This window comes from Zootoca vivipara, chromosome 7 (genome assembly GCF_963506605.1).
Source record: "Zootoca vivipara chromosome 7, rZooViv1.1, whole genome shotgun sequence".
Lineage (NCBI taxonomy): Eukaryota > Metazoa > Chordata > Lepidosauria > Squamata > Lacertidae > Zootoca > Zootoca vivipara.
This window is the reverse complement of record NC_083282.1, coordinates 46,705,154-46,731,158: the sequence shown is the minus strand read 5'-3', so window position 1 is coordinate 46,731,158 and position 26,005 is coordinate 46,705,154. Positions and strand designations below refer to the sequence as shown.

The following is a 26,005-nucleotide window of genomic DNA, read 5'->3' as shown; positions in this document are numbered from 1 at the left end:
CACCTCATGCGTTCCTATTTTGCTTCTGCATATGGCAACTGTGGTCAATCTCAATACAAGAGACTCATTATTCAAACTCATTCTCCCCGGTGTTCATAAACCAGCAGGGATTGCTTCAGTAAGCTTGTGATACAAATTTCAGTGCAAGATCTAGGATATAGGTGGCCATGTCATTCCCTTCAATACCAGAGAACTTCCATGGGCATCAGTAATGTGCAAAAGTGATAGGTGTTATGAATCTTCTGGGTTGTCCACATCTGCTATAAATCCAACTTGATAGCTCAGATGGTAGACCACAAGACACTTGATCTCTGGGTCATGGGTTCAAACCCCAGGTTGGGCAAAAGATTCCTGCATTGCAGGAGGATGGACTAGATGACCCTTTGGACTCTTCTAACTCTACAATTCTATGAAATAATGGAAGTCTGGCCTTCTGCCTTTCCAGTTCCAGAGGACAGTTGCATGCTGTCATGGTCTAGAGTTCTTAGGCTGCTTGAGGAACAGCCCTTGGTGAGCCATTACTCCATTAATATAAAATATAATGTGAGTATATGACAAGATGGTATAAGTCTAGATACAAAAGCAATGCATTCTTCTTCTTACCTCAGGGTTCAGACTAATCTCAGGATGTTAATTTTAGAACTGGAAGTCTTAGATTTAGGGTATGGCTGCCCACAGTCTTGTTCAAGATAGTAGGTAGATCATAGTCTTACAAGACAATGGAGCTATCTAAGCTAAACGTGTATTCTAGGGTTAAAGGTTTAAGAATAAGATTCTCAGCCCCTCTTGGTTTGTTCTTTTTCTTTTTCTTCATCTTCATGAGGGCATTCAAATATTGGTGACTGCTCTGTTACCAGAAATTTGAGTCTATCTAAAAACCAATAAAACTATGAGCTGCATTATAATATAGACTAATATTGGGCACCTTAATATCACACACAAGTATTGTACCTTGTGAGTTTTTACGCAGATGTTACTATGCATAAATTCCATTATGTTAAAGTAAAGGCAAAAGGACCCCCTGACCATTAGGTCCAGTCGTGACCAACTCTGGGGTTGCGGCGCTCATATCGCGTTATTGGCCGAGGGAGCCGGCGTACAGCTTCCAGCTCATGTGGCCAGCATGAGTAAGCCGCTTCTGGCGAACCAGAGCAGCATACGGGAACGCTGTTTACCTACTTGCACTTTGACGTGCTTTCGAAATGCTAAGTTGGCAGGAGCTGGGACCGAGCAGCGGGAGCTCACCCCGTCGCGGGGATTCGAACTGCTGACCTTCTGATCGGCAAGCCCTAGGCTCTGTGGTTTAACCCACAGTGCCACCTGCATCCCTTCCATTATGTTAATATTTCACTTAATCAGTATTTCCCCAGAAATAGCTATTGGAAGAAAAAATTGACAAAGCTATTAACTAGAAACACATAATTATTTTTGTACTTCTCTCTGTACACTAGATTTCCTTGTAAAGTACTTTTTCCATTCGCTTACTGAGGGCATTCACTTGCTGTGGTACCACTGGGATAAATCTTTTCAGTGTCTGGCTCTTATGTATGTCAGTGAGCTAGTTCAGGCACAGTTCTGTTTGAACTTTTGTATATCAAATAGTCAATGAACTTCACTCAAAGTGCTTGCTAACGAAACCACACTGATTATCTGTGTTCCACCATGCTGTACATCAAACAAGGATCTGAAAGGAAAGGGTGGAACTGTTTCATGCCTTTAAAGACTAGAGAGTAAAGGCTGTGTGACAACCTCCTCTCTAATCTAGGATCTGGATGTGGTTAAAAATCTGATTGCTTACACTTCGGTTTTGATTCAGAAATTTATTAACTGTTCTTCATGTGCATCAAAGTTTACAATGCACCTTAAATGGCTGTGTATCTAAAAGATTAAACTGAATCAAGGACAGAACTATTAAGGTGTGTAAAAATTGTGCATCAAAGTTTAGAATGCACCTTAAATGACTGTTTGCATGAAATATGAAGCTAAATCAAGGGCAAAGCAATTAAGGTGTGCAATAATTGAAAGAGGAAATTAATTGTCTTTAATCTGGCATAAATCCCAAGGACTTCTATTAAGAATTCTGGACCTATTTATAATTAGCTAGGCCTCATAATATGCTGGTTTCCATGTACAGATAGATGTAAGCCTTATCTGCCTAAAGTCTTACTGGGTTGAGTGTTTCTAGACACCAGTACACCGCATAATAAATGACATAACATCACTTTGTCATAATTAATAGACACAAACATTTTGTAGCAAATCAGCCTGCTTGGAGGTGGTGATGGCAGCCATTATTTTTGTATAGATTAATGTGGGACTTTCTGTTTGTAGACAAAGTCTTTTTCCATTAAACTTCATTTGAGTGTGCTGAATGTTGTTGGGCAAGTGTGTTGACAATGGCCTAGTTTATGTTAGATAGGGCAGAACAAGGCAGGCATTATGTGTTGTGGATTCTGTATTCTGACTGTCACATGGGAGGAACAGGTTAAGTCCTTGTGGTTTTCAGAAAAGAATCAACCCAAACATTACAACATGGAAAAGAATGTAGTGTGTATTACAGTGCTCATTCATCAGTCCTTACATGTAGGTGCAGAATGATAGGCAATGGTTTCTGTGTAGCAATTCTACCAGCTAGTTAATAAGCAATATTAACAGAGAGACAGGAAAATGAAAATCCCTTCTTGGAAACTAGCAGTGTGTGATCATGTGATGTTGGATCAGGGAACAGGGATTTTGGAGTATCTCTGCTTTGAGTATTTAGTGAAATCCACTAGATTTTAAGGCTTACTCTCTCCATGTGCCTAGAAAGTAAAAGTCTGCCCTATTTTTTATTATCTAGAGCAGGGTGAGGAGAGCTGCAGGACTAAATTTGTAGCATTAATGCATTTGCATGCACCTTCTCAAGGGGCCACGTGCTGCCTAATTAGAAGAGTCTTGCCTATTGCCCAGGTCAGTGACTACATAGGCTACTCAGAGGAAATCTCCAGCACATATTCTTATATGATCGTCCATTTTTGAGCAGCAGAATAGTAGCCTGCAAAATTAATGTTGTGCAGTTGACATGATAGCACACCAATGTAAGTATCAGAAGTAGCACCTATTTGTGTCTGTGTGAGAAGGTACAATATGATAATCTCTGCAGTGGGTTTCCTTGTACTTCAAGTATACAGAGTCTATTGTTTCACCTTATATTGACCCTCATCTACCGTAGTTTGCAAGTTGCCAGCAGGAGGTGGAAGCATTCATGCAGGACCAGTCCAGGAGGTTTTACCACTTCAGACAAAACAAAACAAAAGTTTCCATCTTTCCATCTGCCATGGCTGCCTCCTCCATGCCCATTTGCCGCAGCTGCCTCTTACCATGCCTGCCTGCCACAGCTGTCTTCTCCACTGCCACCGCCTCTGCTGCCTGCTGCTGCCACCACCTCTTCCTGCACATCCCTCTGTTGCTGACAAGGAGGAGGTGTCAGTGAGCAGGCATGGAGAGACTGTAGTGGTAGCAGATGGGCTTGGTAGTAGGGAGCAGTGGGTGGGTACAGAGGAGGCCGGATATGCTGGCTGAGGAAAGTGCCAGCTCTGTTTTCATGTGTTCAGTAGTCCTGAAGAGTTGTATAGGTGATGGACTGAAGATGCAGTAGTAGTCTAATTCATTTAGTGTTGCATGCTACACTGTTGTATTGCTGGGCTGTGGGAAGTATACACTTCATGCATTGCTTCCGTTATTTTGCTAGAAAGAGAAGCAGACATTCAAACCCTCAAGAATCTAGAATTGATCTGAGACTTCTTTCTCTCAATAATAATTTCAGTGCCAAAGACATATACTGACTTTAAAATCTGAGGGAGAAGCAATTATATTATGTAAGAAAAATGAATCCCCTTAAGTCTCTTATTTGACTGAATACTGCATACAATGCCTCCCAATCCAAAGACTTTCACAGTGTGTTGATTGAATTTAGGGACCATTTCATCTAAAGAGAAACACCCTTCTGTCTGTGCCCTAAAATGAGAATTACCTGTCCTGCAGAATGGTTTGATGTTGATGAAAACAATGGCAGCCTTTGGATGGGTGGAGGAGCATTTTTCACTTCTATGAGCATCGGCATGTGCAGCATCAGCAGAAATTCAGGAAATACAATTTTGAAGTGTTGTGTTGGAATTTTTGTTGATCTGCTATATTGGGTTTGTATTGATGCACACACAAAGAAGGGGAAGAAATACCCTGATCCCAAGATTCTGGCATGATTCCACTGTCAACCTGCTTCTTGTTTGAAATGTTATTTTTAATTCATGAGGTGTTCGTTTTAAAGCCCTGTCTGAAATTACTGTCCACGGAATTTTACAGTGCATGTTTCAAAAAGCTGGGTGTGATGTTTCAGTGCTGTGGATAAGAACTAAGATCCCAGTACCTAATATTTTGGTTAACAAACTCATCCCAGTAAATTCTGCTCAGTTACATCAAACCAATATTATAAAGCATCACTTGTTAAGATTTTTACTTTATTTATGCTTGTATCCAGATCATTGGCTTCCTATTTGCATGTCTTTCTGCCATGACTATGTAGACTTTGCAAGGTGATTAATATGACCAAATATCAGTGCCTAAATTTCAGCAGGAGTCGCAAGATCATCATTACATATTATCAGTGCTTTTTTTCTTTAAAAAAATGTTTAGGGGTACTCTCATTTTCCTACACATATTCTTAGATTCACAAAATGTTTAGGGGTATGTGTACCTTGCGTCCCCCCAGAAAAAAGCACTGCATATTACAGATGTTTCTCTTACAGTTAAGAGAGCAAGCAAATTTATAGACTTTGTTCTTTAAAAAATTGTTTGCATTTGATTTCACATCTATTTTTTAATAGCAAAATAATTGTAGTTTTCTCTGACTTATACCCCTTACTCAGTATCAAATATATTGCCATTGCAAAACCAGAATCCTAACATTTTATATTTTGCTGAACTGGCTAACTAAGACAGCAATCCTAACCTCACTTAACTGAGAGTAGATCTTACTGAATTCAATAGTATATGGTTAAGGCTGTGTGGAACGTTTTCTCCAACCCAGTAAATTATTCTGCTGTGATTCTTACTGTTAAGTATTTCTAAGGTCATAGATTCAGTTTGTGCCAGATGGTGTACTTAAAAACTCTGGGGGGTTTTTGTAGAAGTTCTCCTAGACCCAGATTTGATCCTAGATACCCAGATACCACGGGTGGCGCTGTGGTCTAAACCACAGAGCCTAGGGCTTGCTGATCAGAAGGTCGGCGGTTTGAATCTCCGCGACGGGATGAGCTCCCGTTGCTTGGTCCCTGCTCCTACCAACCTAGCAGTTCAAAAGCACATCAAAGTGCAAGTAGATAAATAGGGACCGCTTCGGCAGGAAGGTAAACGGCATTTCCGTGCGCTGCTCTGGTTCGCCAGAAGCAGCTTAATCATGCTGGCCACATGACCCAGAAGCTGTACACTGGCTCCCTTGGCCAGTAAAGCAAGATGAGCGCCGCAACCCCAGAGTCGTCCGCGACTGGACCTAACGGTCAGGGGTACCTTTACCTTTACCCAGATTACATTCTGTTGCTGGAGAAAGTAGTTCAGGCCATGATGGCATATATCTAAGTTACAAGGGGCTGCCTTTTAAAAGTTTCTGGAAAATTCACATTGTAAAAAATGTAGCACCCAGGTTGATGACTACAGCTGAGTTTTGAGAACATGTCAGCTCACTATTCAAACTGGATTGGTTCCCTAAACTTCTCTTGTAGTGTAAGAAGCAAACATAAGGCTACTCAATGAATTCATGTCCAAACTGAAAATTTGAATTGTGGGCTTCAAATCATTATTTACTACCCCCCATCCCCACCATATCATGCTGGCTTGTGGGGGAGGTGACACTGTTTGCTGCTATGTTATTACGGTATCTGCTAAAGGTACAGGGAATGGCTGTGTTATAGATATTATAGAAAGGCATGATAAGAAAACATTAGCACTTTAAAGGTGAGCACTATCAGCCTTCACAGCCTAAATTCCATTTGAATGGCAAATATGACCATAGATTATTCAGTTAATTGGATAATCAGCCTAGTTTACATAATTCTGCTGAAGGTGAAGCTGTCATAAGATGAACGTTAATTCCTGAAAATAAACCCAAACTGATCATGTCCCAAACCTTTCAGAGGCAGCTAGTGACCCAAAATCTTCTCTCTATCCTTTCCTGTAGCTCAAAGTAGAAACAGACTTTAAATCCTCTTGAGTGACAACAGGAATGCTTAATGTTAATATGGGGCCAAACTTTTAGATTTTCAAAAGATTGATGCTGTCAGATTTATGTATTTCCTACATCATTTTTCATGTGTTAAGCATAAACTAGGCTCAAATGGATCAAAATCAATGATCTATTAATTTTAATAGCAGGTTACATTAATGTTATATGGAAATGCTTTATTGATTATGTTGCTAAAAATGAAAATCTCTATACTAATAGTATATCACACCAGTGCAGATGAACAAGTCAGGAAATCCATGATAAATTAACAGAGAAGTTAGAAAATATAATTTAGAAGTAGCCAAAGCAATTCCTTTTTCACAAACATTGGCTATTTTACTTTTACGAATGGGTTTTTTAAATGCTCTGGTGGTTTTGTCACAATGATAGTCATATACAAACTGAATTAAAATTGCTTCAAGTGTTGGTGCTTCTCATGGCAAATATATTACTTTAAATTCTTGCTTTGTGTGACATGTTCTGGGCATTATTTAGTGCTCACAGTTACATGTGGAAATCAGATGAGTCCTAAAGAACTTGGAAACTTGCAGCTATTTTTTGACATTTCCATTGGTCCTAATAAATATATTGCTCAACTATTTTTTTTAAGGGTTTTGTTTTTCTCACGGACCAACATGACTACTTTTTGTTTTTATGTGCCTTGGAGAATACCAAATCTAGCTCTTCAGGGCAGCATCTACAACTAGAGTAAGACAATTTACTACCAACTGAAAATAGACTTTGGATTTGACATATATCCCTGCTAACCATTTGACACTATGTTTTTTGATACTATCTATTTTGTCTTTGGTGGACTCTATTGTCCAGTACACCTTCAAAACTAATCTCTAGTTTTGATAATGCTGCTATACAGTATTTGTCTTTTAGTCTGCTAATTGGGAACCTATGCGTTTCATTTAAGGTGTTGGACAGATCTAGGTAACACCTGGAGTTTTGTTTTCAAAAAGAGGAAGCAGTTAATGCATTTTTAAAAATCACAGAATCCTAGTATGTAACCTCATATCTACAGTCCTTATCAGAGACTTATTCAGCCTGCAGTCTATTATCTTGGAAATGAGTTTAGAAGCTGACCTTATGACTACAATATCCAGCCTAATTTTGGTTCTTGTTTTTTCCTTCCCCATACCTACATTGTGTATCATATTTCCTAATGAATAGTTCTGCTACTATTATATGACATTTTTATTAGTCTTGTGATAAATATATTGCCCAGTTGTGGATTTTGGATTTTTTACCAAAACCGCTACATTTGCTTTTTATGGGTTATCTCTGTTCAAAAGATAAGCCTACAAATGGAACCTTAGATTAGGTTTTAAAATAGACAGGCATCTAGTAGTTTGTGATGAGTAAGAATCACCTTCAAGCACCAGGCAAGAAAGCTTCCAGCTGATGTTGTGCTACGAATCACTTACTAGGGCACTGGAGATCTGGAGAAGTTTGTGGGTTTATTTCCAGGCATTCTAGATCACTGTTGTATTCTGCTTATGATCATCTGTGGAAAGTTAAATGGATAATCCATTCCTGTGCAGTTTTGCTACATATGTGTACTCTTTCACTACCAAATGTCATATGGATGCAAAATTTTGCAACTAGTTCAGAATTGGTACAATTGCATACTTTTATTTTAAGAAGTTCACCTGTGAGTACATCCCACTTATATAAAAACTGCCCTCTCACGTTTAAGAGAAGTAGCAAAGCTATCCTGATGGATTTTGCTTACACTTTCACTGTCTTTAAAGGTGGTGTCTCCCCTTCGCATTAACACCCCGGCACAGTCAGCTTGATATTTATAGTCTTTATTACATATGTACAAGAAACAGCTACAGTTCAGGATTATGCGTCCAAACCCGTTGAGTCAGATTCGGGGAGTGGCTTCCTTTGATTCCCACACCAACAAAGTAGGCAGGGGAATCGCGTGAGACGTCTTTGATACTTATCTTTTATTTCCCTCCTTGTCTGTGCTGATTTGAAAGCCCCCTCCCTTCCAGAGTCTGAGCTCCCTTCCTGGACCTCTGGGCGGTTGAAGGGCTCTGCAGCATCCCTGAGCCCTTCCTCCTCATGGCTAATCTCCACCCGCTCTTCCGCTTCCTCTGTCTCTGGGCTGTTGAAGGGCTCCACAGCATCCCCGAGCCCCTGCTCCACCTCTTCTGTCACTTGCTCCTCTGAATTCTCCCTGATACTGTCTCACATATAAGCATATGCATATCATAATTGTTTGTAACTTGTCTATTGCTGGATGATTTGCAGGAAAGCAGGAATTTTGGATATGATCAAGTGGATCCTGAAAACGTAGCATGGGTAATTCTGATACAATACTTCCATGTGTGTTCTTTTCATGGAATTATGATTTCTTTTATCCATGGTTTGTTCAGACAAGCAAACAAGCCATGTCTGGTTCCCCAAAACTTGGTTTGTTTTCCAGCTGTTCTTGCCTCATGCCCTTGTAGCTTGGCAAGTATCTATAGTAGGGTGGTCAAACAATACATGGTTAAGCAAGACTGTTGTGTTAGGACATAACACCAAACCATAGTAAAAATAAGTGTGGTTGGTTTCTGACTGTCTCGGGAGTCAATGACAGAGTGCGCCTTCAGGAGCAAAGTCAAACTGTTGGATAGCTACAGTGCCTGCTGGAACAATATGGGAAAGTCATGCTTTGTTGCAGCTGGGGCAGATGAATGCATGTGGTTGTGCTGATGCTGGTGTACCATGGCATTTCTTCTTGCTGCACTGCTCCCAGCAGTCACTCCTCCTCTGGTCACTTCTGTTCATAAATAAGCAGCACAGAACCACAGCTTCATATTGTGATTTGTTACCAGAAAACAAACCGTGGTTAGTCTGCTGGGCTGGGTTCAGACACTGAAAAAAACCACACTGTAGTTGAACAAGCCATGAATTAGTCTAATGTATGAACCAGGCCATTGTCGACTTTAGAAACCTAATTTATGCATAATATTGCATCTAAAGGAGATTTCTGCATTAAAGTATATAAAAGCATGAATAGCTCCCAATAATTTTTTTTGCAGGAGGACAGACATAAGTAATGTTAAGAATTTCTCTAACTTCTGTTTTTCTTGTGTGTTCATCCAACCAGTCATTTTAATGAAACAGTGTAATTTTTCTTTTTAAAATATTTTAAATTAAAACCACAAGAACAGAAGTTGGCCTTTCTGAAAATCAATTACTACATAAATACTTCATTCAGTTGCCTAATGTTAAACTAATATTAAACAAACCTAAACTGTATGTTTGTCTTTTGGTGTGTAAGAAAGCTGGGGGTCTCAAATGCTGTATGTCTATGTTGCGCTGCATAATTCTGTTGACATGTTTGTAACAATGGAAAGAGGAAAGCCTCTGCCCTGCCTGATGGCAAAAAAAGGTGAAATAGGAGAGCTGAAATTAGTACCGATATACTTGCTTGCTGTCCCTAGAGCTTCTGCTGTCTCTTAGAAGAGCAGCTATATCAGATAATGAAAAATAGAGGCTCACCAGCCAGGCAAGCTCCACTGTTGGAAAGGTATCAGAGGTTTGTAAATTTTAGATAATTAATAATCCAGTATTATCCACTGCTGGATAATTAATATCCAGTAGTTAATATTACTAATTAATATCCAGTAGTTAATACTACTAATAAGGTTAAATAGCAGTTCCCTGGCAGTGAAGATAACACTCTCCTTTTGCTAGATTTTGATGATTATTTCCTTGGTTACATCATAGCTCTGCTGCTTTGTAGAGGGGAGGGGCAGGTAAAATACAAATCTGGTAATGTAAAAATAGTATTCATAACCTCAAGAGGGTGAACAGCCACAGGTGATTTGTATTTCTCTTGACGGTTTGCCAAAAGGCTATTACCCTCTGGATGCATATGGGGGTCTTAGAAAATACTGCAATAAATATTTGATACACAGTTAGAGCATAGAGCTGGAAGAAATTTGTTGAGAGAGGGGATTAGCAGATGTCATTCATTTTCATGCTTATAACTTGATACTACACAGTGATTAGTAATTAGAGGGTTAAGGTGGATTAGCTTGAATGAAAATGAAATTCAAACTGCAGAAAGTCTGTATGAGAAAGCAGGAATGAAGATGCAGCCTCATAGTGCAATAGCACAAGTTTTGAACTTGATATGCTATAATGGAGGGCTATATTATCCAGTTAAATAATGTGATATATATCTATTACTGTATTTCATTTATCTACCACTCTTCATAACAATATCACAGCATGGTTTACAAATACAGCATAACCAAATACAGAACCACATCAGTCAATAAGAACAATCTTAAAATGTGCTCCAAACAACAGTGGGATAATATTTTGATTCATTACATTTATATATTACCACCTGGTGGTGTACATGGTATAATGGTCTCCTCCTCCTCATTTCATCTTCACAATAACCCTGTGAGGTAGGCTAGGCTAAGAGATGGTGGCTGACCCAAGGTCACCTAGCGAGCTTCATGGCTGACTGGGGATTCAAACCTTGCTCTCTTTCTCCCAGGTCCTAGTCCAACATTCTAACCCTTATGCCACACCGGCTCTCTTAATATGACTAATCAACCATTCAGTAAATCAAAGGTCCCAAGGACCAGTGTGAAACAACTTTAAAAGTCCCATGTGAATAGGTGCATCTTAAGTAACAAGTGAAACTGAAATAAAAATGATAACTGACACACCTACAGAGGTAGAGAGTTCCATAAAGAGGATGCCACAGCAGAGAAGGCGCTAGCTTGGGATGCTGCTCCTCAGACTTAGCCTATAGGCAGCAACACAAGAAGCCCTTGGCCAATGATCTGAATTGTCAAGCTGGCACATACCAAGAGACGTAGTCGGTCAGGTACTTGAGCCCCAAGCCATTATTGTCAGCATCAATACTTTGAAGTCAGCTCAGGCACACAGTGCAGATTCTGGAGAATAAGACTAATTTAGCATGCCATTGAACTGAGCAGTGGTGATGTTACTACCCTCTGGTCCCATTTACCACAGGCAAGGCCCAAAAGTTGTCCATGAGGGAATGTAACCATTGGGCAGAAAATTATTTCCCACTCCTGTCTTATGGCTTCCCATTTTTCATTTAGGAACATTAAAATTGCCTCCTTGCTGAGTCAACCCGTCCATTATATTTTTGTCCAGAATATGACCAGAATTGAATGCTGCAGTAGAAAAGCACGAGACAATTATAGTGTGAGCCATTTCCTAACATCTAGTGAGTTAGTTTAGGGGCACTTAAAAGACTACGGGTGTATTTCCTATTAACAACCATGTCTTCTTTTGATTTGCCAATTTGTTCTTTATTGGTGTTGGATTTTTTTATTTTATTTTTAATGCAATAAGCCTTTAGAAGTTTGGGCTGACTCAGATGATTTTTGTGTGTGTGAACAGTTCTGCTTTAGGTATTTTTCAGGTACCAAATATTTGTTTATGTTCTGCTCTTGTCTGTTTCATGTGTTTAAATTCCCTAGAGAGGATCCTCTTAAAAGCTTCTTATTTCCCTGAGAATGGAGCATTTTGAAAATGTACCTTCAGTGTGTCCCTTCGGAGTGCCACATCACAGTCTGTTGGCGGGGCTGTCATTAGAAGCTGCTATGTATTTCTGTTGCTAGGAGTAACCTGAATTATTTGCCTTCCTCATGGTTGATGCTAAGTTGTTTTTGAAGTCCTTGTTTTATGGCATAGCTGCCAAGTTTTCCCTTTTCTCGCGAGGAAGCCTATTCAGCATAAGGGAAAATCCCTTTAAAAAAGGGATAACTTGGCAGCTATGTTTTATGGACCTCTCCTTTTGGTTCTTGGCTACACGAGGTGTGCCTGGCTTTGGCAGGAACAGGCCCTCACTTGTTCCCCGCAAGTCCACAGTGTATCACCTGCACATGCATTTCTTGCTTTACTACACTTCCCTGCCAACATGTGCTAAGATTTTATTTTATTTTAAGAGTCACTGTTCTCAGCTCTGCAAATTGTTCATAGAAATCTCTTAGTTCAGTTGTAGTCATGCCTGACCAGCACTGGACCTCTTGCCATGTAAACTGTAGTCATTCCTCTGGCCCTTGATCTGCTCTACTGCTCTTGATTGCCTGGCCTTAATTGAGCAACAGCATCATGTCACCAGCTTAAGGCTATATATTCAGCAAATAGAAGGAATGGAGTGTAATGTGTGTTGGCATCTTAGAAGCTTGAACCTCCCATTAACAAATGTTTTTGTTACTCAAAATGTTATAAATTATCTCATTTATCTGGAGCATAATAACTTATTTTCTGTTAAAACATTCAGAGTGGTATACAAACGATCAAAACAAAACTAAACAAATGTAAAAAGCAACAGTAATACGGTAGCATACCATTCTAATTAAACTAAAAATGCTCCGTAACAAAATATTCAAAAGCTTGTGGGAAAACAGAAAGGCACTTAATCTTGGCTGCAATCCTCAGAAGGTTGTTCTAAATCTTAGTGTGAGCACCTGTAGATCTTCGCTAAATAGATTGTATCTAGAGAATAACTTCCCTAACTTGATATAAAGGAATATAAAGCTGAATATGGAGGGAAAGCATGTCATAAGGTGTTTGTTTGTTTGTTTGTTCATCTGGAAAGTTGGCCCATCTAGGAGAAGGAAATCTCTGATCCTAAACCTCTGCTGCCTTGCGGGATATCTTTGGGAGAAGAAAAGACTAAAGAGTAAACCAGGCTTCCCCAAACTAAGACCTGGGGGCTGGATGCGGCCCTCGAGGCTCTTTTATACGGCCCCCGGCAGGCAGCGACCCCACCCCCTGCTCTTAACAGCGCAGCTGCCCACTTCCGGGTCACCAGAGCATCGGAAATAGCTCGTGTGCATGCGCAAGCGTCATTTCCGGAACACTTCCGGGCCGGAAGAGGCCCATGCACATGCACACGAGCTATTTCTGGTGTTCCAGCAACCCGGAAGTGCACCAGAAATCGCATATGCACACCTGTATGGGCGCATGCTCCTGCGCACTCCGGCCTGCAGCGCTATTGGCGCTGTTGGGACCAGCCCTCGTTGACGTAATTTTGGGGACCCCTGGAGTAAACCCTTCACAAATCTAAGACGGTTGGATGGTGTCTTGTATGCCTCCTTCTGGCAACTCATGTAGCCAAGCTGGTGTCAAATGTGTTGCTCTGCTTTCCTTTGGACCACATCAGTGAGGCCAAAAGGAGAATTGTGTTGTCTGGGCAGCAGCCTCTATAAACACTGCTCAGACTTGCGCCCTGAGAAGGTCACTTTTGTGCTGCTAATGCAGCCGTTTGTCATCACCCCCAGAGGAGCACCCCCAGAGGAGCACTCCATGGGATACCAATAACAACAATATATTTTGAGTGAATACGTATGTTGATAATAATAACTATTCCATGCAATTTCTTTAAAAATATTCTGCACAAGTGTGCAATCAATATGGTATATAGCACAAAACTTGGAAGCCTGCAAATGTGTAGGCAGTGTTTGAGGGGAGCATTTTGACAGCTGTGTGACAAGCAGAAAGGAAACAGTACAGCTTTTCCTGACATGGTGTGAAGAGATAGGGAAACGGCACCTGGCAAATGCCTCTTATGCTGCTTTTAAATGCCTAGTTATATCGCACTCCTGTATTTCCCCTTACTCTCAGTCTGTTATCCACACCCTGTGTTCTTTTCCTACTGTCCTCTGTCACGGCAGAGTGGCACTATCCATTGTTATTTATCAACCCTTTCCACATTAGGCCTTCTCAGGTCTGTAGTATCCTCACTTATCCTTTTGGAGTAATTAAAAATGAATGCAAGTGGAACTTTTAAAAAAGAAAAGTCATTTTGGGGCCTTGAAGTCCTACTAAGCATGTGAGGACTACAGCACAGATCCTTCTAGAAAGGTAAGTGATCTTCATACAAATTGATGAATGTAGTTTTTTCCTGACTAATGAAGAAAACCACAGGGGGAAAAATACTTTGCTCAAAAATTTCAGACATGAAAGTTATTTGTTTTAATTTTTGAGATAGTCAGGCATTTTCTTGAGTCTACTTTCTACCTTCCTCCTTTGGTTTTTAGGTCTTAATTTATTTCTCTTGCATCTTGATAGCTTAAATACTCAAAATACTGACTATTTACCTTATTCTGATCTGCATCATTCCTGCCAGTATAAAGATGAGCTGATTGCTATGGTATGATTCACCCTTTATTTGTGAGAGCCTGAAGTATACTCGCAGTGTGCCTATTGGTCTGTCATTGTTTTTTCACGTAATTATTTTGGGTTGTGTCTAGTGCTAGCCCTACTCAGAGTATACTCATTAAAACTAATGAATATGACTACCATAGGTTCATTAATTTCAGTGAGTCAGCTCTCAAGTAGGACTAGTTTTGACTACAACTTTTTGTCTTTCATCTAAATGCATTCAAAGGATTAACCCAGATTTTCTGATGTTGATGCATAATATCTGAGTAGCAGTATTAAAGAGTCTCCAAATTGTCATGCATATTGCAGTTTTTCATACCATATGTCCATACACAGTTTCTATACTATAGTATGATAGGGATTTGGGAACTGCAAAAAGGTGGGATTGTTTATTAATCAAGCATCCTATAGGACAGAATATATAACTAACCTTCAAAGTCTGGAATGAACCTGGACCTTGTATAATATTACCAGCTGTGAATATTCAGAAATTTGCTTTTATTCCTAATCAGATAAATGTCCAAAGAGCTCATTTCGGATTGCATTATTTATTTTGGAGAATCTGAAACTGATTTTTGAAATCCGAATAAATTTTTGCATACTACTAAAATTACTATTACTAGATACTAACACCCATGAGGAATAATGAGGAGCTTGGGGGCGGGGAGTGAAAAATTCCCCTCCCACTTCATAATGCTTAATTTTTCATGTTCAGAAACCCTTGAGTTAGCCACAAACCTCCCCTTCTTTTTGAACTTCTTGTTTAAAATGAAGTCTGTAGATGTGTACCTCACCCTATTTCTTTCCCCATCCAGTTCCCCCAATTCTAATTATCGGTAATCCTCCAATGCATTCACACACCAGTTTGTGCTACAAAAGGGGCTATGAAACCTAACAATTTAAAGCAGCATTGTGGAACATATTGGGTGTGCCTGCAGAACAAGTCCACTGGCCTTTCCTCAGGCCTGTGAAAGATCACACTCCATGGGCAATTGGCAGCGTTTCTGCAGTGCATGTTGATAAATTTTTAAACCCCTGAAGATGTATCCAAAGTGTAAGGAAGGGTTATGGGCTGTCTTTCCACGTTTTCTTAGAGATGTGGAGTAATATTTCTCCTCTCTGTCTTTTTGGGTTAAGCAGAGAACTCTTTTCCTCTTAGCACAAAAAGAAACTGAGAAAGTATGAAAAATGTCCATAAATATGTTCGCAGTTTTCTTTAACATTTTTGAAAGAGGATTATGATAAATGTGCTTACATAAATGGGATTTTTGTGGAGGAGGGAATTTTTTGTTCACAGGTACCCATTTGTAATGACCTGCAAGGCTTTTGTACCTGGGTCAAAACAGTCTAACAGGCATCTGTCACATCATGGTGCATGCTCTTGACTAATGTTCTCTATTAATGAAAATGAAACACAATTGGCAGATCATTCAGGTATGGGTAAGAACTGTCACTCAGATTGAAAATAATTGCATCCACAGTAGAGATTGTGATAATCGTTTCCAGAAGTCTTTGTTTAAAAACAGAAATGTGTTTCTCTCCTTACTGCCAAAGAACACCACCACCAAGAGCAAGAGTTCTCTGGCTTTCAGAATCCAGACTCAGATATACGGGTGCAATAGCAAATTAATTTAAAGAGAATATGATTCCATCCCAATCTCTTTATTTCCAATTGAACCGTACAACTGTTTATGTGGCAGAAATATGGTAAACCCGGCTTCCGGTCCGTCGCGCCGAGGAAGGAGGACGCAGGGACTTCGCGCTCCGAAGTCCCTGGCTTCTCGGGGGGGGGGGGGAAGCCCGCAGGGCGAGCGGACTCCCCACAAAAGCACCGGGAAGAGCGTCCCGGTGACTCACGACCCAGCAGCTGCTCCGTTCCGCGAATCCTCCGCTGCCCGAGAGCTCAGTAGAGCGATCGAGAGCCAGTGGAGTGGAGTCGCGGGAGCCATTTTGGGATCCATTTTACCTCCAAGAGGCGAAGCTCCGAGTCTTCACCCGGCAAGCGGCGGATTCTTCAAAAAAAAAAAAATAAGAGACTTATACAAAGTAAGTGAAATTTACATTTGGACTTTTAAAAAATTAATCTCGAAAATAGGAGAGATTTTTTTAAAAAACGGAAGTCAATCTCTTCCTATTGGCTAATTGGGAGGCGCATTAAATATCCTCAAGCCGAAAAAGGAAAAAAGTTTTTGGATTGTGAACCCGAGAGAAAGAAAGACTTTTTCAACCCTTCTCAGCTCCCGAGTCCGGCACCCCTTGAGGTTCAGCATTAATAAGGGGAAAGTATTTTGACAGCTGTCAAAAGCTGTCAAAAGCTGTCAAGTTGCTAAAAGACTAAGGAAATTTATTGCGTTGCTGTGGAAGTAAAAAATTTGGAATTGGGACTGGACTTTTGATGGAGTTAAAGACAAAAGAGAAGATCAGCCAAGATGGAGCCGACCGTGTAAAAGCAAGGAATTTTCCAGCACCCTTTGCCCTCTATCTTCTGCCTGTCTGCGGTTAAGAGAACTATGAAAACAAAGTATTCTCAAGCCTTCCAGGTGGCTGTGCTGAATTATCTACAAATATGGGAGGACATTTACAAGGAACGACAACATCCTAATGGATCATTATTAGAAAATGAGGTTCAAGATCAGGATTTGGACAATTTTGACTCTGATAATTTTGACTCTGAGACAGAGTATGAGGAGCAAGAATTTGATGACAAAGAAGAAGGTGATCTGGACCATAAAAAATACTTTGCGGATGAGGTAAAACAAGGATTTGAAAAAGAAGAACAGAGTGACAAGGAGAAGCAAACTGAAATGAAGATTAATGGATAGAAGGAACCTGGAGGGACTGAAGTGGGGAGTTATGTCATTGTGGGAGAGGAAAGGCACGGGGAGGGGGGAATAGGGGTCTGGAGTTGCAAGGGGGAAAGAACTGGTGTGGGGTGAGAATTCTAGCTTAAAGGCTTTTTGGTTTTTGAATGACGGTTTCTGACATCTTGGCTTGCTTAAGGAATGCTGATCCAATTGGGGGAAAAGATATCGGGAGGGGGGAAGGAGAGTGTTGTAAAAATTGACCTTTCTGGAGGGAGTTTGAAGATGGGCTGAGGAAAGAATTTTTGGATTAATATGAAAAAGTTTGAGTTTAGATAGGTGTTTGAGTAGAGAGCTGCCTGTCTCTCTCTCTTTACTCGGTGGCACCCAGTGCTTTGGCACATGGATGGAGAACTGAATCCAGTTGGTGGGCCAGACCTTTACCTCCCCTTCCATTCCTGCTTAGTATGTCCTCATTACATGTTGAGTTCCTTATGTTCCAGCTCAACTCTTTTTCTTTTTAAGCTTTCCAACAGGTGGTATGAGAGATGTCAGTGAACTCACAAAGCTAATCACTGCCAAAAATTAGGAAAGACTACTTGAGGCAGTTTCACTTCATCTCCAACATCTTGTTTAAAATGTTCTCATGAAACATCCCTTAGTCATGAACAGCAGTATTGTAGGAAGAGCTTAATTTGGGGCGGGGGCGGGGGGGGGAGGCCCATTAAGTAATGCTTATTTTGCATCACTTTGTCCTGCTTAGCTGTCGCTGCCCTGAGTAAGTCCTGATAACATGTATTTTCTCTACTGCAGCTTGACAGTGGCTACATTGGACCACGTTAATTCACTGGGTCTTTGCTTTGCATATTCTCACACACAAACTGGAAAAGACTGCAAAAGGCTTAGAGATTAAATTTGATCACTTGGAGGGTTTGGCCTCCCTGGATTAACCACCTATTTTATATTGCAGGCAGCAAAGGTGCAGCTGTAATTCAGGCACACTTGGCTAGTTCCAAGACTGTTTTTGTTTGCTACTCTTTGTGTATGCCTTTGCAAGCTAAGCTGTGTCTCGTGATACTCTTGTATATCCCTGCTTTTGTTTAATTTTGTACTGTAGAGGAGTGTGTGTTGTGGTTGTATTGGTGCTGCTGTTTCTTGTTTTTGAATGCTAGCTCTGGTGTCTTTCCAGTTAAGCTCTGTGTACCTTTTGTCTTTGAAAATCAATGGAGAGCAAATAAAAAAGAACTAGTTTTCAGTGGTACCTTTTGCACAAAAACCCTTTTATGTTTGCTAGGGAAGAGGAGGATTCTCGGGATGCCAGACTTGGCATACAATAAATGGCTTGGGCTCTTATTAAGGTTCAGTTGCTTTTTTTTTCCTTTTGAAAATTATAGATGCCCACATTAGCCCCTTAACCCTGAAAAGCCAGAAACCAAGATTCATTTCGATATCTCATGCTATAGAATCCTAATATGGACAAAGTAGTGTCTGCAAAGTGGATTTTTCACAAGATACCAGACAAGAATGCCTGATAAAATGTGAATATTTTATTTGCACAATCTAGCATTGCCCTATAAATAGGTTGACCATTTAGAGATAAGCAGAATAATAATAATAATAATAATAATAATAATAATAATAATAATAATAATAATAATAAATTTATTTGTACCCCACCCATCTGGCTGGGTTTCCCCAGCCACTCTGGGCGGCTTCCAACAAAACAGTAAAATACAAAAATCTATTAAACATTTAAAGCTTCCCTAAACAGGGCTACCTTCAGATGTCTCCTAAAAATCTGATAGTTGCTGGTGGGAGGGCGTTCCACAGGGCAAGTGCCATTACCGAGAAGGCCCTCTGCCTGGTTCCCTGTAACTTGGCTTCTTGCAGCGAGGGAACCACCAGAAGGCTCTCGGAACTGGACCCCAGTGTCCGGGCAAAATGATGGGGGTAGAGACACTCCTTCAGGTATACTGGACCTGAAGAATAGAGGAGAAGGCTGGAGGGACTAAAATGTTATGTAAATTATGAATATGCAGATTGGACATAGGAAGTTAACATGAAGGACAGACTATAAAACACTTAGACTTCGTTCATACAACACTTTAAACTGTACTTCAACTAAGTGTTGCTTTAAATGTGCTGGTGCTTGCCACTAAAATCACAGACCATTTGCTCTTCTTCTACCCACCATGTGGGAAGGGAGAGTAGAATGCTTGACTGTGTAGTCTATAAAAGCACATGTTTGTCTTAATCCAGTAGGAAGGAATGATTTCCGTAGCTCAAATATCCAGATAAGAATGCCTGCTGATGCGGGACTGGCTGGTAAGAAGAGATCCAACACTCTAGTTTTGCTTAAGTATCTGCAAACAAAAGGATGACATGAGAATAAATGAGGTTCTAGTATTTTAAGAAGCTTTTAAATGGTGTTCTGACTTTTCTCTGTCTTGCTTGCAACTCATGTTTAGCAGAGAACAGTACATATTGCCTAAGATGTGAGGAAATGTGCTGAGCTTAGGAGATATTTGCTGAACTGCTGTTCTGGAGCATTTAGGGGCTTTCTGTACAGGCCTCACAATGGCCTAAGCTACACTTACCTGTAAGGGTAGTACAGCTACTGCAGATATAATTACCTTTTTCTCTCACTGCTGAATTTTCTTTTTTCAAACTGTTCATCATAGTGATACTTTCATCTTATAATAGAGCAGTAAGCCACGGCAGGGTGTACATTGCTCATTTTCTGCACGCCTCAGGTATCTTCAATTGCCGGGGAGAGTTTCTGGCAGCTTCTTAATGTGCACCCTGGCATGGATTGGTGCAATTGCTTTGGCTTGTTAATTTTACATTCATTTGTTCATCATAGTCATTTAATAATCATATGTGCCTTTGGAAGATCAGGACAACATGGAGGAAATACAGTGAAAACTGAAATGAAAAATACTTGTCAGAGATTTGAGCTGCCTCTTCACTATTTTTACTCTTTGTATTGCTTGAGAGTCATATATACAGTCATATATTGTTTGAGTGGGTGAGCTGCTGTGGAATCAAGGCCTCACCCCAATCTACATGGATGTACAATTGCATGATCAAGCTTAGGAAAATAGGTTTGCCATAGGAGTCACCTGTGCACAGCACTGATTGGCTGGTGCTTGCAACATTGCAAATCAGTTTCCTGTTTTGTAATTTTGTCCCATTGCTACCTGGTAACATGATTCTCTTTGTATTGTGTTTCAGAGAACCAGATCCCATCTGGCTTTCCAACCATAGACATGGGTCCACAGCTCAAGGTAGTAGAGAAGGCCCGCACTGCTACAATGCTCTGTGCTGCCAGCGGTAACCCTGACCCTGAAATATCCTGGTTCAAAGACTTTCTTCCTGTGGACACAGCCACTAGCAATGGCAGAATCAAACAGCTCCGTTCAGGTAAAACAATAAAGTCTTCTCATTTTCCTGACCCCACTCCGCCCCAAATCTTTCTCTACAGGAAGCAACTGTGGTATTTTGTACCTAGATTGTGGGGTTCACTTTTTCACCCAACTTCTGCTACATTTAAAACCTTGTATGATATGAAGAAAGGTTTGGGATTTGGGTGGGAGAGTAGATTTCAATAGTTGGGATATTTGTCCTTGTTAATGGAAGAAGCAGAGCCTTTTGAACATGCTTTCTTGTGTCCCATGAGCAAAGGAGATTTCTTATCCATGACCCGGTAGCATATTGGATCAGAGCCATGTAATATATCACTCCAATTCCAATATGGGTTTCTGCTTTCAGGATAGTAAAACACATCACTAGTTGTGCACTTAGAACAACAGTCTGGCAAAAAAACATTTTGATTCATGAATAGTTACTCAGTTGGGCCAAAGACTCAAGCTCTTAGCCAGTTTCCAAAATGTGGAAAATCCGGATTTCTAAAATGCACAGGACATTCTTGAACAGAAATCTTCCCTGCTGCAGAAATTTTCCCCATTAAATTAGAAAAATATAAGAATGAAGGCTGGGGAATGATGGGAGGTAGCGTACTCACCCTGCTGCCTCCCTCATGGATTTATGTTAACCTAATGGCAACTCTGAAGAGGGCTACTTAAAACATTTCAGTGGCTTCATAGGTTCTACAATTCTCCCTCCTTTGGTAACAGGGCTGTAACCATATAGCCATGGTATCAGAGCACAGTGTAGATAGGAAGTGAGGATAGTCCTTTTGAGGGAGTGAGAAAGATTGTGATTGGGATATCTGCCCCATTCTAATGCGCATACATGCCCATTAGCTGGCCTCTGATAACTACTTGCATGCAAAACTACTACCCCCTGCAAGCAATGTACCTCATGTGTGGTAGTGGTCATGGCTCTTAAATTGATATATATCAGATTCTGCAGAAATGAGTTTATAATTAGCTCCTTGCTGACACCTGTGAGACCTCAGTCTTGCAGTAGGCTCCCCCACATATAGAGCAGTGAGGACTAATTACACTGATAAATTTACAGTTTATATAATTTCACAGTGACCTTTAGCGTAATCTCAATATGTTTGTGCTGAAAGAAAATATCACCCTCGTTAATTTAACTTGAAAGGCACTAAGCAGGCAGCATTAGGGAAGTGCATCCATGGATACTTGCTCTTCAAACTTACTAAATCAGCATCCTCATCTAGGAGGATTGCAGATGAGCTGGGCAACCCTTAGGCACATGCTGGGCTCTCAACAACATTCACATCATGTGCACTCGCCTGCTGCTGAGCAAGCTTCAGGGAGGAAAAACCTGAGTTTAAAAACAAAAGGTGTTCAGCACTACCGTCACGTCCAAAGTTTGTTTTGTTTTTCTTCATTGCAAGCAGTGTCTCAACTGAATTTCACCAGGGATTCGGAGTCCCCAGTTGTAGAAGACACTTGAATTTCCGGGAGGAGGGTAGAAATCAATGAGTAGCATATCTGCAGGCCTGAGAGAAAATTGAGAGAAAATTGATTAAGCTGTATGGAAGTAAATGAGGTTTATAGACTTGCATATAGTGTGCTCGAAAAAGAGGTTTAAGGTCTTTATTGGTAGGAACATTGGAAGAGCTCACAAAGCAACATTAGTATATGCTGCTGATCCAAATTGCCTCTACTCAATGAAGCTTCCTTTCCAACAAGTGTGTAGAGGACTATTGTAACAGAGTATTTCATTTTCATAATCAAAAGAGGGAATTTTATAAGTCTGCAGTTCATAGGGTTCTGAAACTGCATAGAACAGATAATGACCCAATTCACATGTAGCACTAAGCCAAAGAAAAGCTTAGCATGGAGGAGACATACCACAAATGTTATGTGCAGATGTAACACTAAGCTAAATCGTGGCTAATGCCTGGGCCATTTAGCAGCACCAGGGGAGGAATGCTGCATTGCAATCTTCATTCTGCGAACCTGCAATGTTTGCTTTCTCATGTCAAGTTATGGTTTGGCTTTGCACTGCATGTGAACTGGGCCATTAATTCTATTGGTCAGCTGCTGAAGACTTGGGCCCTTCCAAACACTGTTTATTTCTATGTAGTATTTTCTCAGTATTCAGACTACAGTATATCTATGAACAAATGCAGTTGTTTTCCTACCAGAATCTATAAGATGTACTGTGCCATGTCGAATGAGATTGTGTGAGTGTCATGACCACCTGTTGGATAGACCCTGTGACACCACTGGTCTGAGAAGCTGAGACAAATAGTGTTGAAAATAGATGGATTTCTAGGCACTATTGACGAATTAAAAACTGACAAGGCCCTGGGTCCGGGTGGCATCCACCTGAGAGTTCTTAAATAATTCAAAATATCTAACTTCTCCCTAAGATTAGACTGCATATCTGATAAATTGAAAGCTGCCAATGTAATACCAATTTTTAAACAGCGCTTGGGGCGGGAGGAGGAATCCAGGAAGTTACAGGCCCATTAGTCTGTTCTGGGAAAGCATACTTAAAAATAGAATTAGCAAGCATATTGAAGAGCAAGTACTGCTGAAGAAGAACCACCATAACTTTTCCAAGAGTAAATCCTGTCTCGGTGTCTCAATAACATTTTAGCACGTAAATAGAGGTGATCCAGTAGACATTGTGTATTCCAGCTTTCAAAAAGCATTTGACAGAGTACCACACCAAAGACTCCCTAAGCTCAGCAATCATGGAATAAGAGCAGAGGTCTCTTATGGATCAGGAACTGTTTCAGAAACCGGGAACAGAAAGTTAGAATGGAGATCTCTTCCAATGGAGGAATGTTAGAAGTAAAATTTCTCAAGGATTGATGTTGGGGCCTTCTCCTTTTCACTTGCACAGAGTTAAGGGTGAGTTGTGAGGTGGCAAAGTTTGTTGATGGTACCAAATCGTTCAGTGTGTTTAAAACAAAAACGGGATTGTAAGGTGGTCCAAAAGGATCTCTCCAAATTGGGTGAATGTGCATAAAATGGCAAATAGAATTCAATGTAAGGAAGTGTTAAGTGATGCACACTGAGGCAAAAAAAATCCTGAATTGGTGGTAAATGACTAGAAATGAGATTTTGGGGTCACAGCGGATAACTTGATGAAGATGTTGACCCAGTGAGCAGCATCTGTGATAAGTGCAGATTCCATGCTAGGGATCGTTAGGAAAGGAATTGAAAATAAAACTGCTGATATCATAATGCTGATATACAAATCTATAGTGCAACTGCATTTGGAATACTGTGTACACTTGTGGTTGCCTCACCTCAAAAAGGATATTGTGGAGTTCAAAAAAGGTTCAGAAAAGGAAAGCCAAAATGATCAGAGGTTTCAGCAACTATCCCATGAGAGAAGTTTACAATACAGTGGTACCTTGGTTTGCGAACGCTATCCGTTCTGCGGAGGGGTTCGCTCACCGAAGGCACACTTCTGCGCATGCACGAAGTGTCGATAGAGCGCTTCTGCGCACGCACGCGCTGTGCAGATCGCTTCTGCGCGTGTGAGAGCAGCGCAGATTGTGTCTGCGCATCCGACGTCACGGAACCAGGATGTAAACACTTCTGGGTCCGCAGCGTTCGTAAACGGAGGTTTTCGTAAATGGAGGTAGTTGTAAACCGAGGTTCTACTGTACAAGTTGAGTGACAGGGACATGGTAGAGGTGTGTAAGATAGTGTAGCGAAATTGGATAGGGAGACATTATTCTCTCACTTTCATAATAATTTGGGCCCATCCAATGAAGCTAAATGTTGGAGGATTCAGAACAGACATATAAAAGAAAGTACTTCTTCGCACAGGTAAATAATCAGCTGGGGGGGGGGGAATAGTTAACTATGGAATCTACACCACCAAAATGTAGTTGTAGTTATCAATGTGGGTGGCTTTAAAAAGAGGATTAGGAATAAATTTATCAGTGGCTACTAGTGCCTTGATGTCTATGTACTATCTCTGCTGACAGAGGCAGTATGGAGGTTACTGGGAATCACCAGTGGAAAGGGTGCTGTTGCTCTCAGGTCTTGCTTCTGAACTTCCCATAGGCATCTGGTTGGCCACTGTAGACAGTTTCTGAGCCAGTAAAAGTAAAGGGACCACTGACCATTAGGTCCAGTCGTGACCAACTCTGGGGTTGCGGCGCTCATCTTGCGTTATTGGCCGAGGGAGCCGGTATACAGCTTCCAGGTCATGTGGCCAGCATGACAAATCTGCTTCTGGCGAACTAGAGCAGCACATGGAAACACTGTTTACCCCCTATTTATCTACTTGCATTTTTATGTGCTTTCGAACTGCTAGGTTGGCAGGAGCTGGGACTGAGCAACAGGAGCTCACCCAGTCACCGGGGATTCGAACCGCCAACCTTCTGATCGGCAAGCCCTAGGCTCTGTGGTATAACCCACAGCACCACCCACGTTCTGAGCCAGTAGGGTTCTTCTAATGTATGCCACTTTCCCCTATGAGCATGCTTTAAAGCCACTCACAACAAAACAGCAAAAACATATGAATACATCACTACGCTAAATAGTCCAAAACCAATTCATTACAAAAATATAACAAAATTTGAATAAACAATTCATTTCAATAAAACAAATTTTATAATGTTTATATAAAATAGACAATATACGTCATTAAATCTTATCGGTTGATATTATTTATATTAAATAGGTAAGCCAAAGCCAGATATGAGAAAGCTTTGCAGTACAATCCTGTATTAACAAATAATATAACCAGTGCCATGTGCAATAAATGGCAAGCATATTTTTTTAGAACCTGCAGCAGATAATCTCTCAGGTGCCCCACCCTCATATTCTGATTAACTTTCTTACTTATTAAAAAAAGGAAACAAGTATTTAAAGGTTATAGTCATATTTCCTACATTTACTGTGGAAGAAAACTAATGCCAAGTCTGGACAGTGGCTTGCAGCTCCTCCTCGCTATTGATTGTACCAAGGCTGGACAGGACAATTTGTGGGCTTTTCCTCCACGTGCAATTAAAAGTTGTATCCCAAAATGAAGTAAATAGTAATAAATGTTTGATCATAAAAACTAAACTGTGCCTTTACATGAGACAATCTTAGAGAGGCAGTTGACTTGCCTGTGTAAGATTCAGGTTGTGCACATTCAATCTGAGTTTGTTTAAAGATGAACAAGATTAAAAAGCAGTCAAAATGTGTTAGGTTTTTACCTCAAGTGTTTAGGGTATTGCTTTCAAAATGTAACAGCCATAGAATGATTATGTTAGAGGCCTGGTTTCCCTCTTCATCACGTGCTCCCCAAGCAAAGAAAGACAGATCTGCAACATAGAGGTTTGGCAACACAGTTCCTCTAATGCTCCTGGCTGATGAGTGAT

The 26,005-nt window shown here is 40.6% G+C and overlaps 1 protein-coding gene across 6 annotated transcripts in view; it reads left to right on the top strand.

Annotated features, from left to right (window-relative positions):
- PTPRF (protein tyrosine phosphatase receptor type F) overlaps window positions 1–26,005 on the top strand; it is a 482,320-nt gene that overhangs the window by 353,573 nt on the left and 102,742 nt on the right. For all 6 annotated transcript variants that reach the window (XM_035122098.2, XM_035122099.2, XM_035122095.2 and 3 more), the window contains exon 6: window positions 20,464–20,652. In XM_035122098.2, coding sequence (XP_034977989.1) covers window positions 20,464–20,652 — 189 coding nt within the window. The remainder of the gene's footprint in view (window positions 1–20,463; window positions 20,653–26,005) is intronic.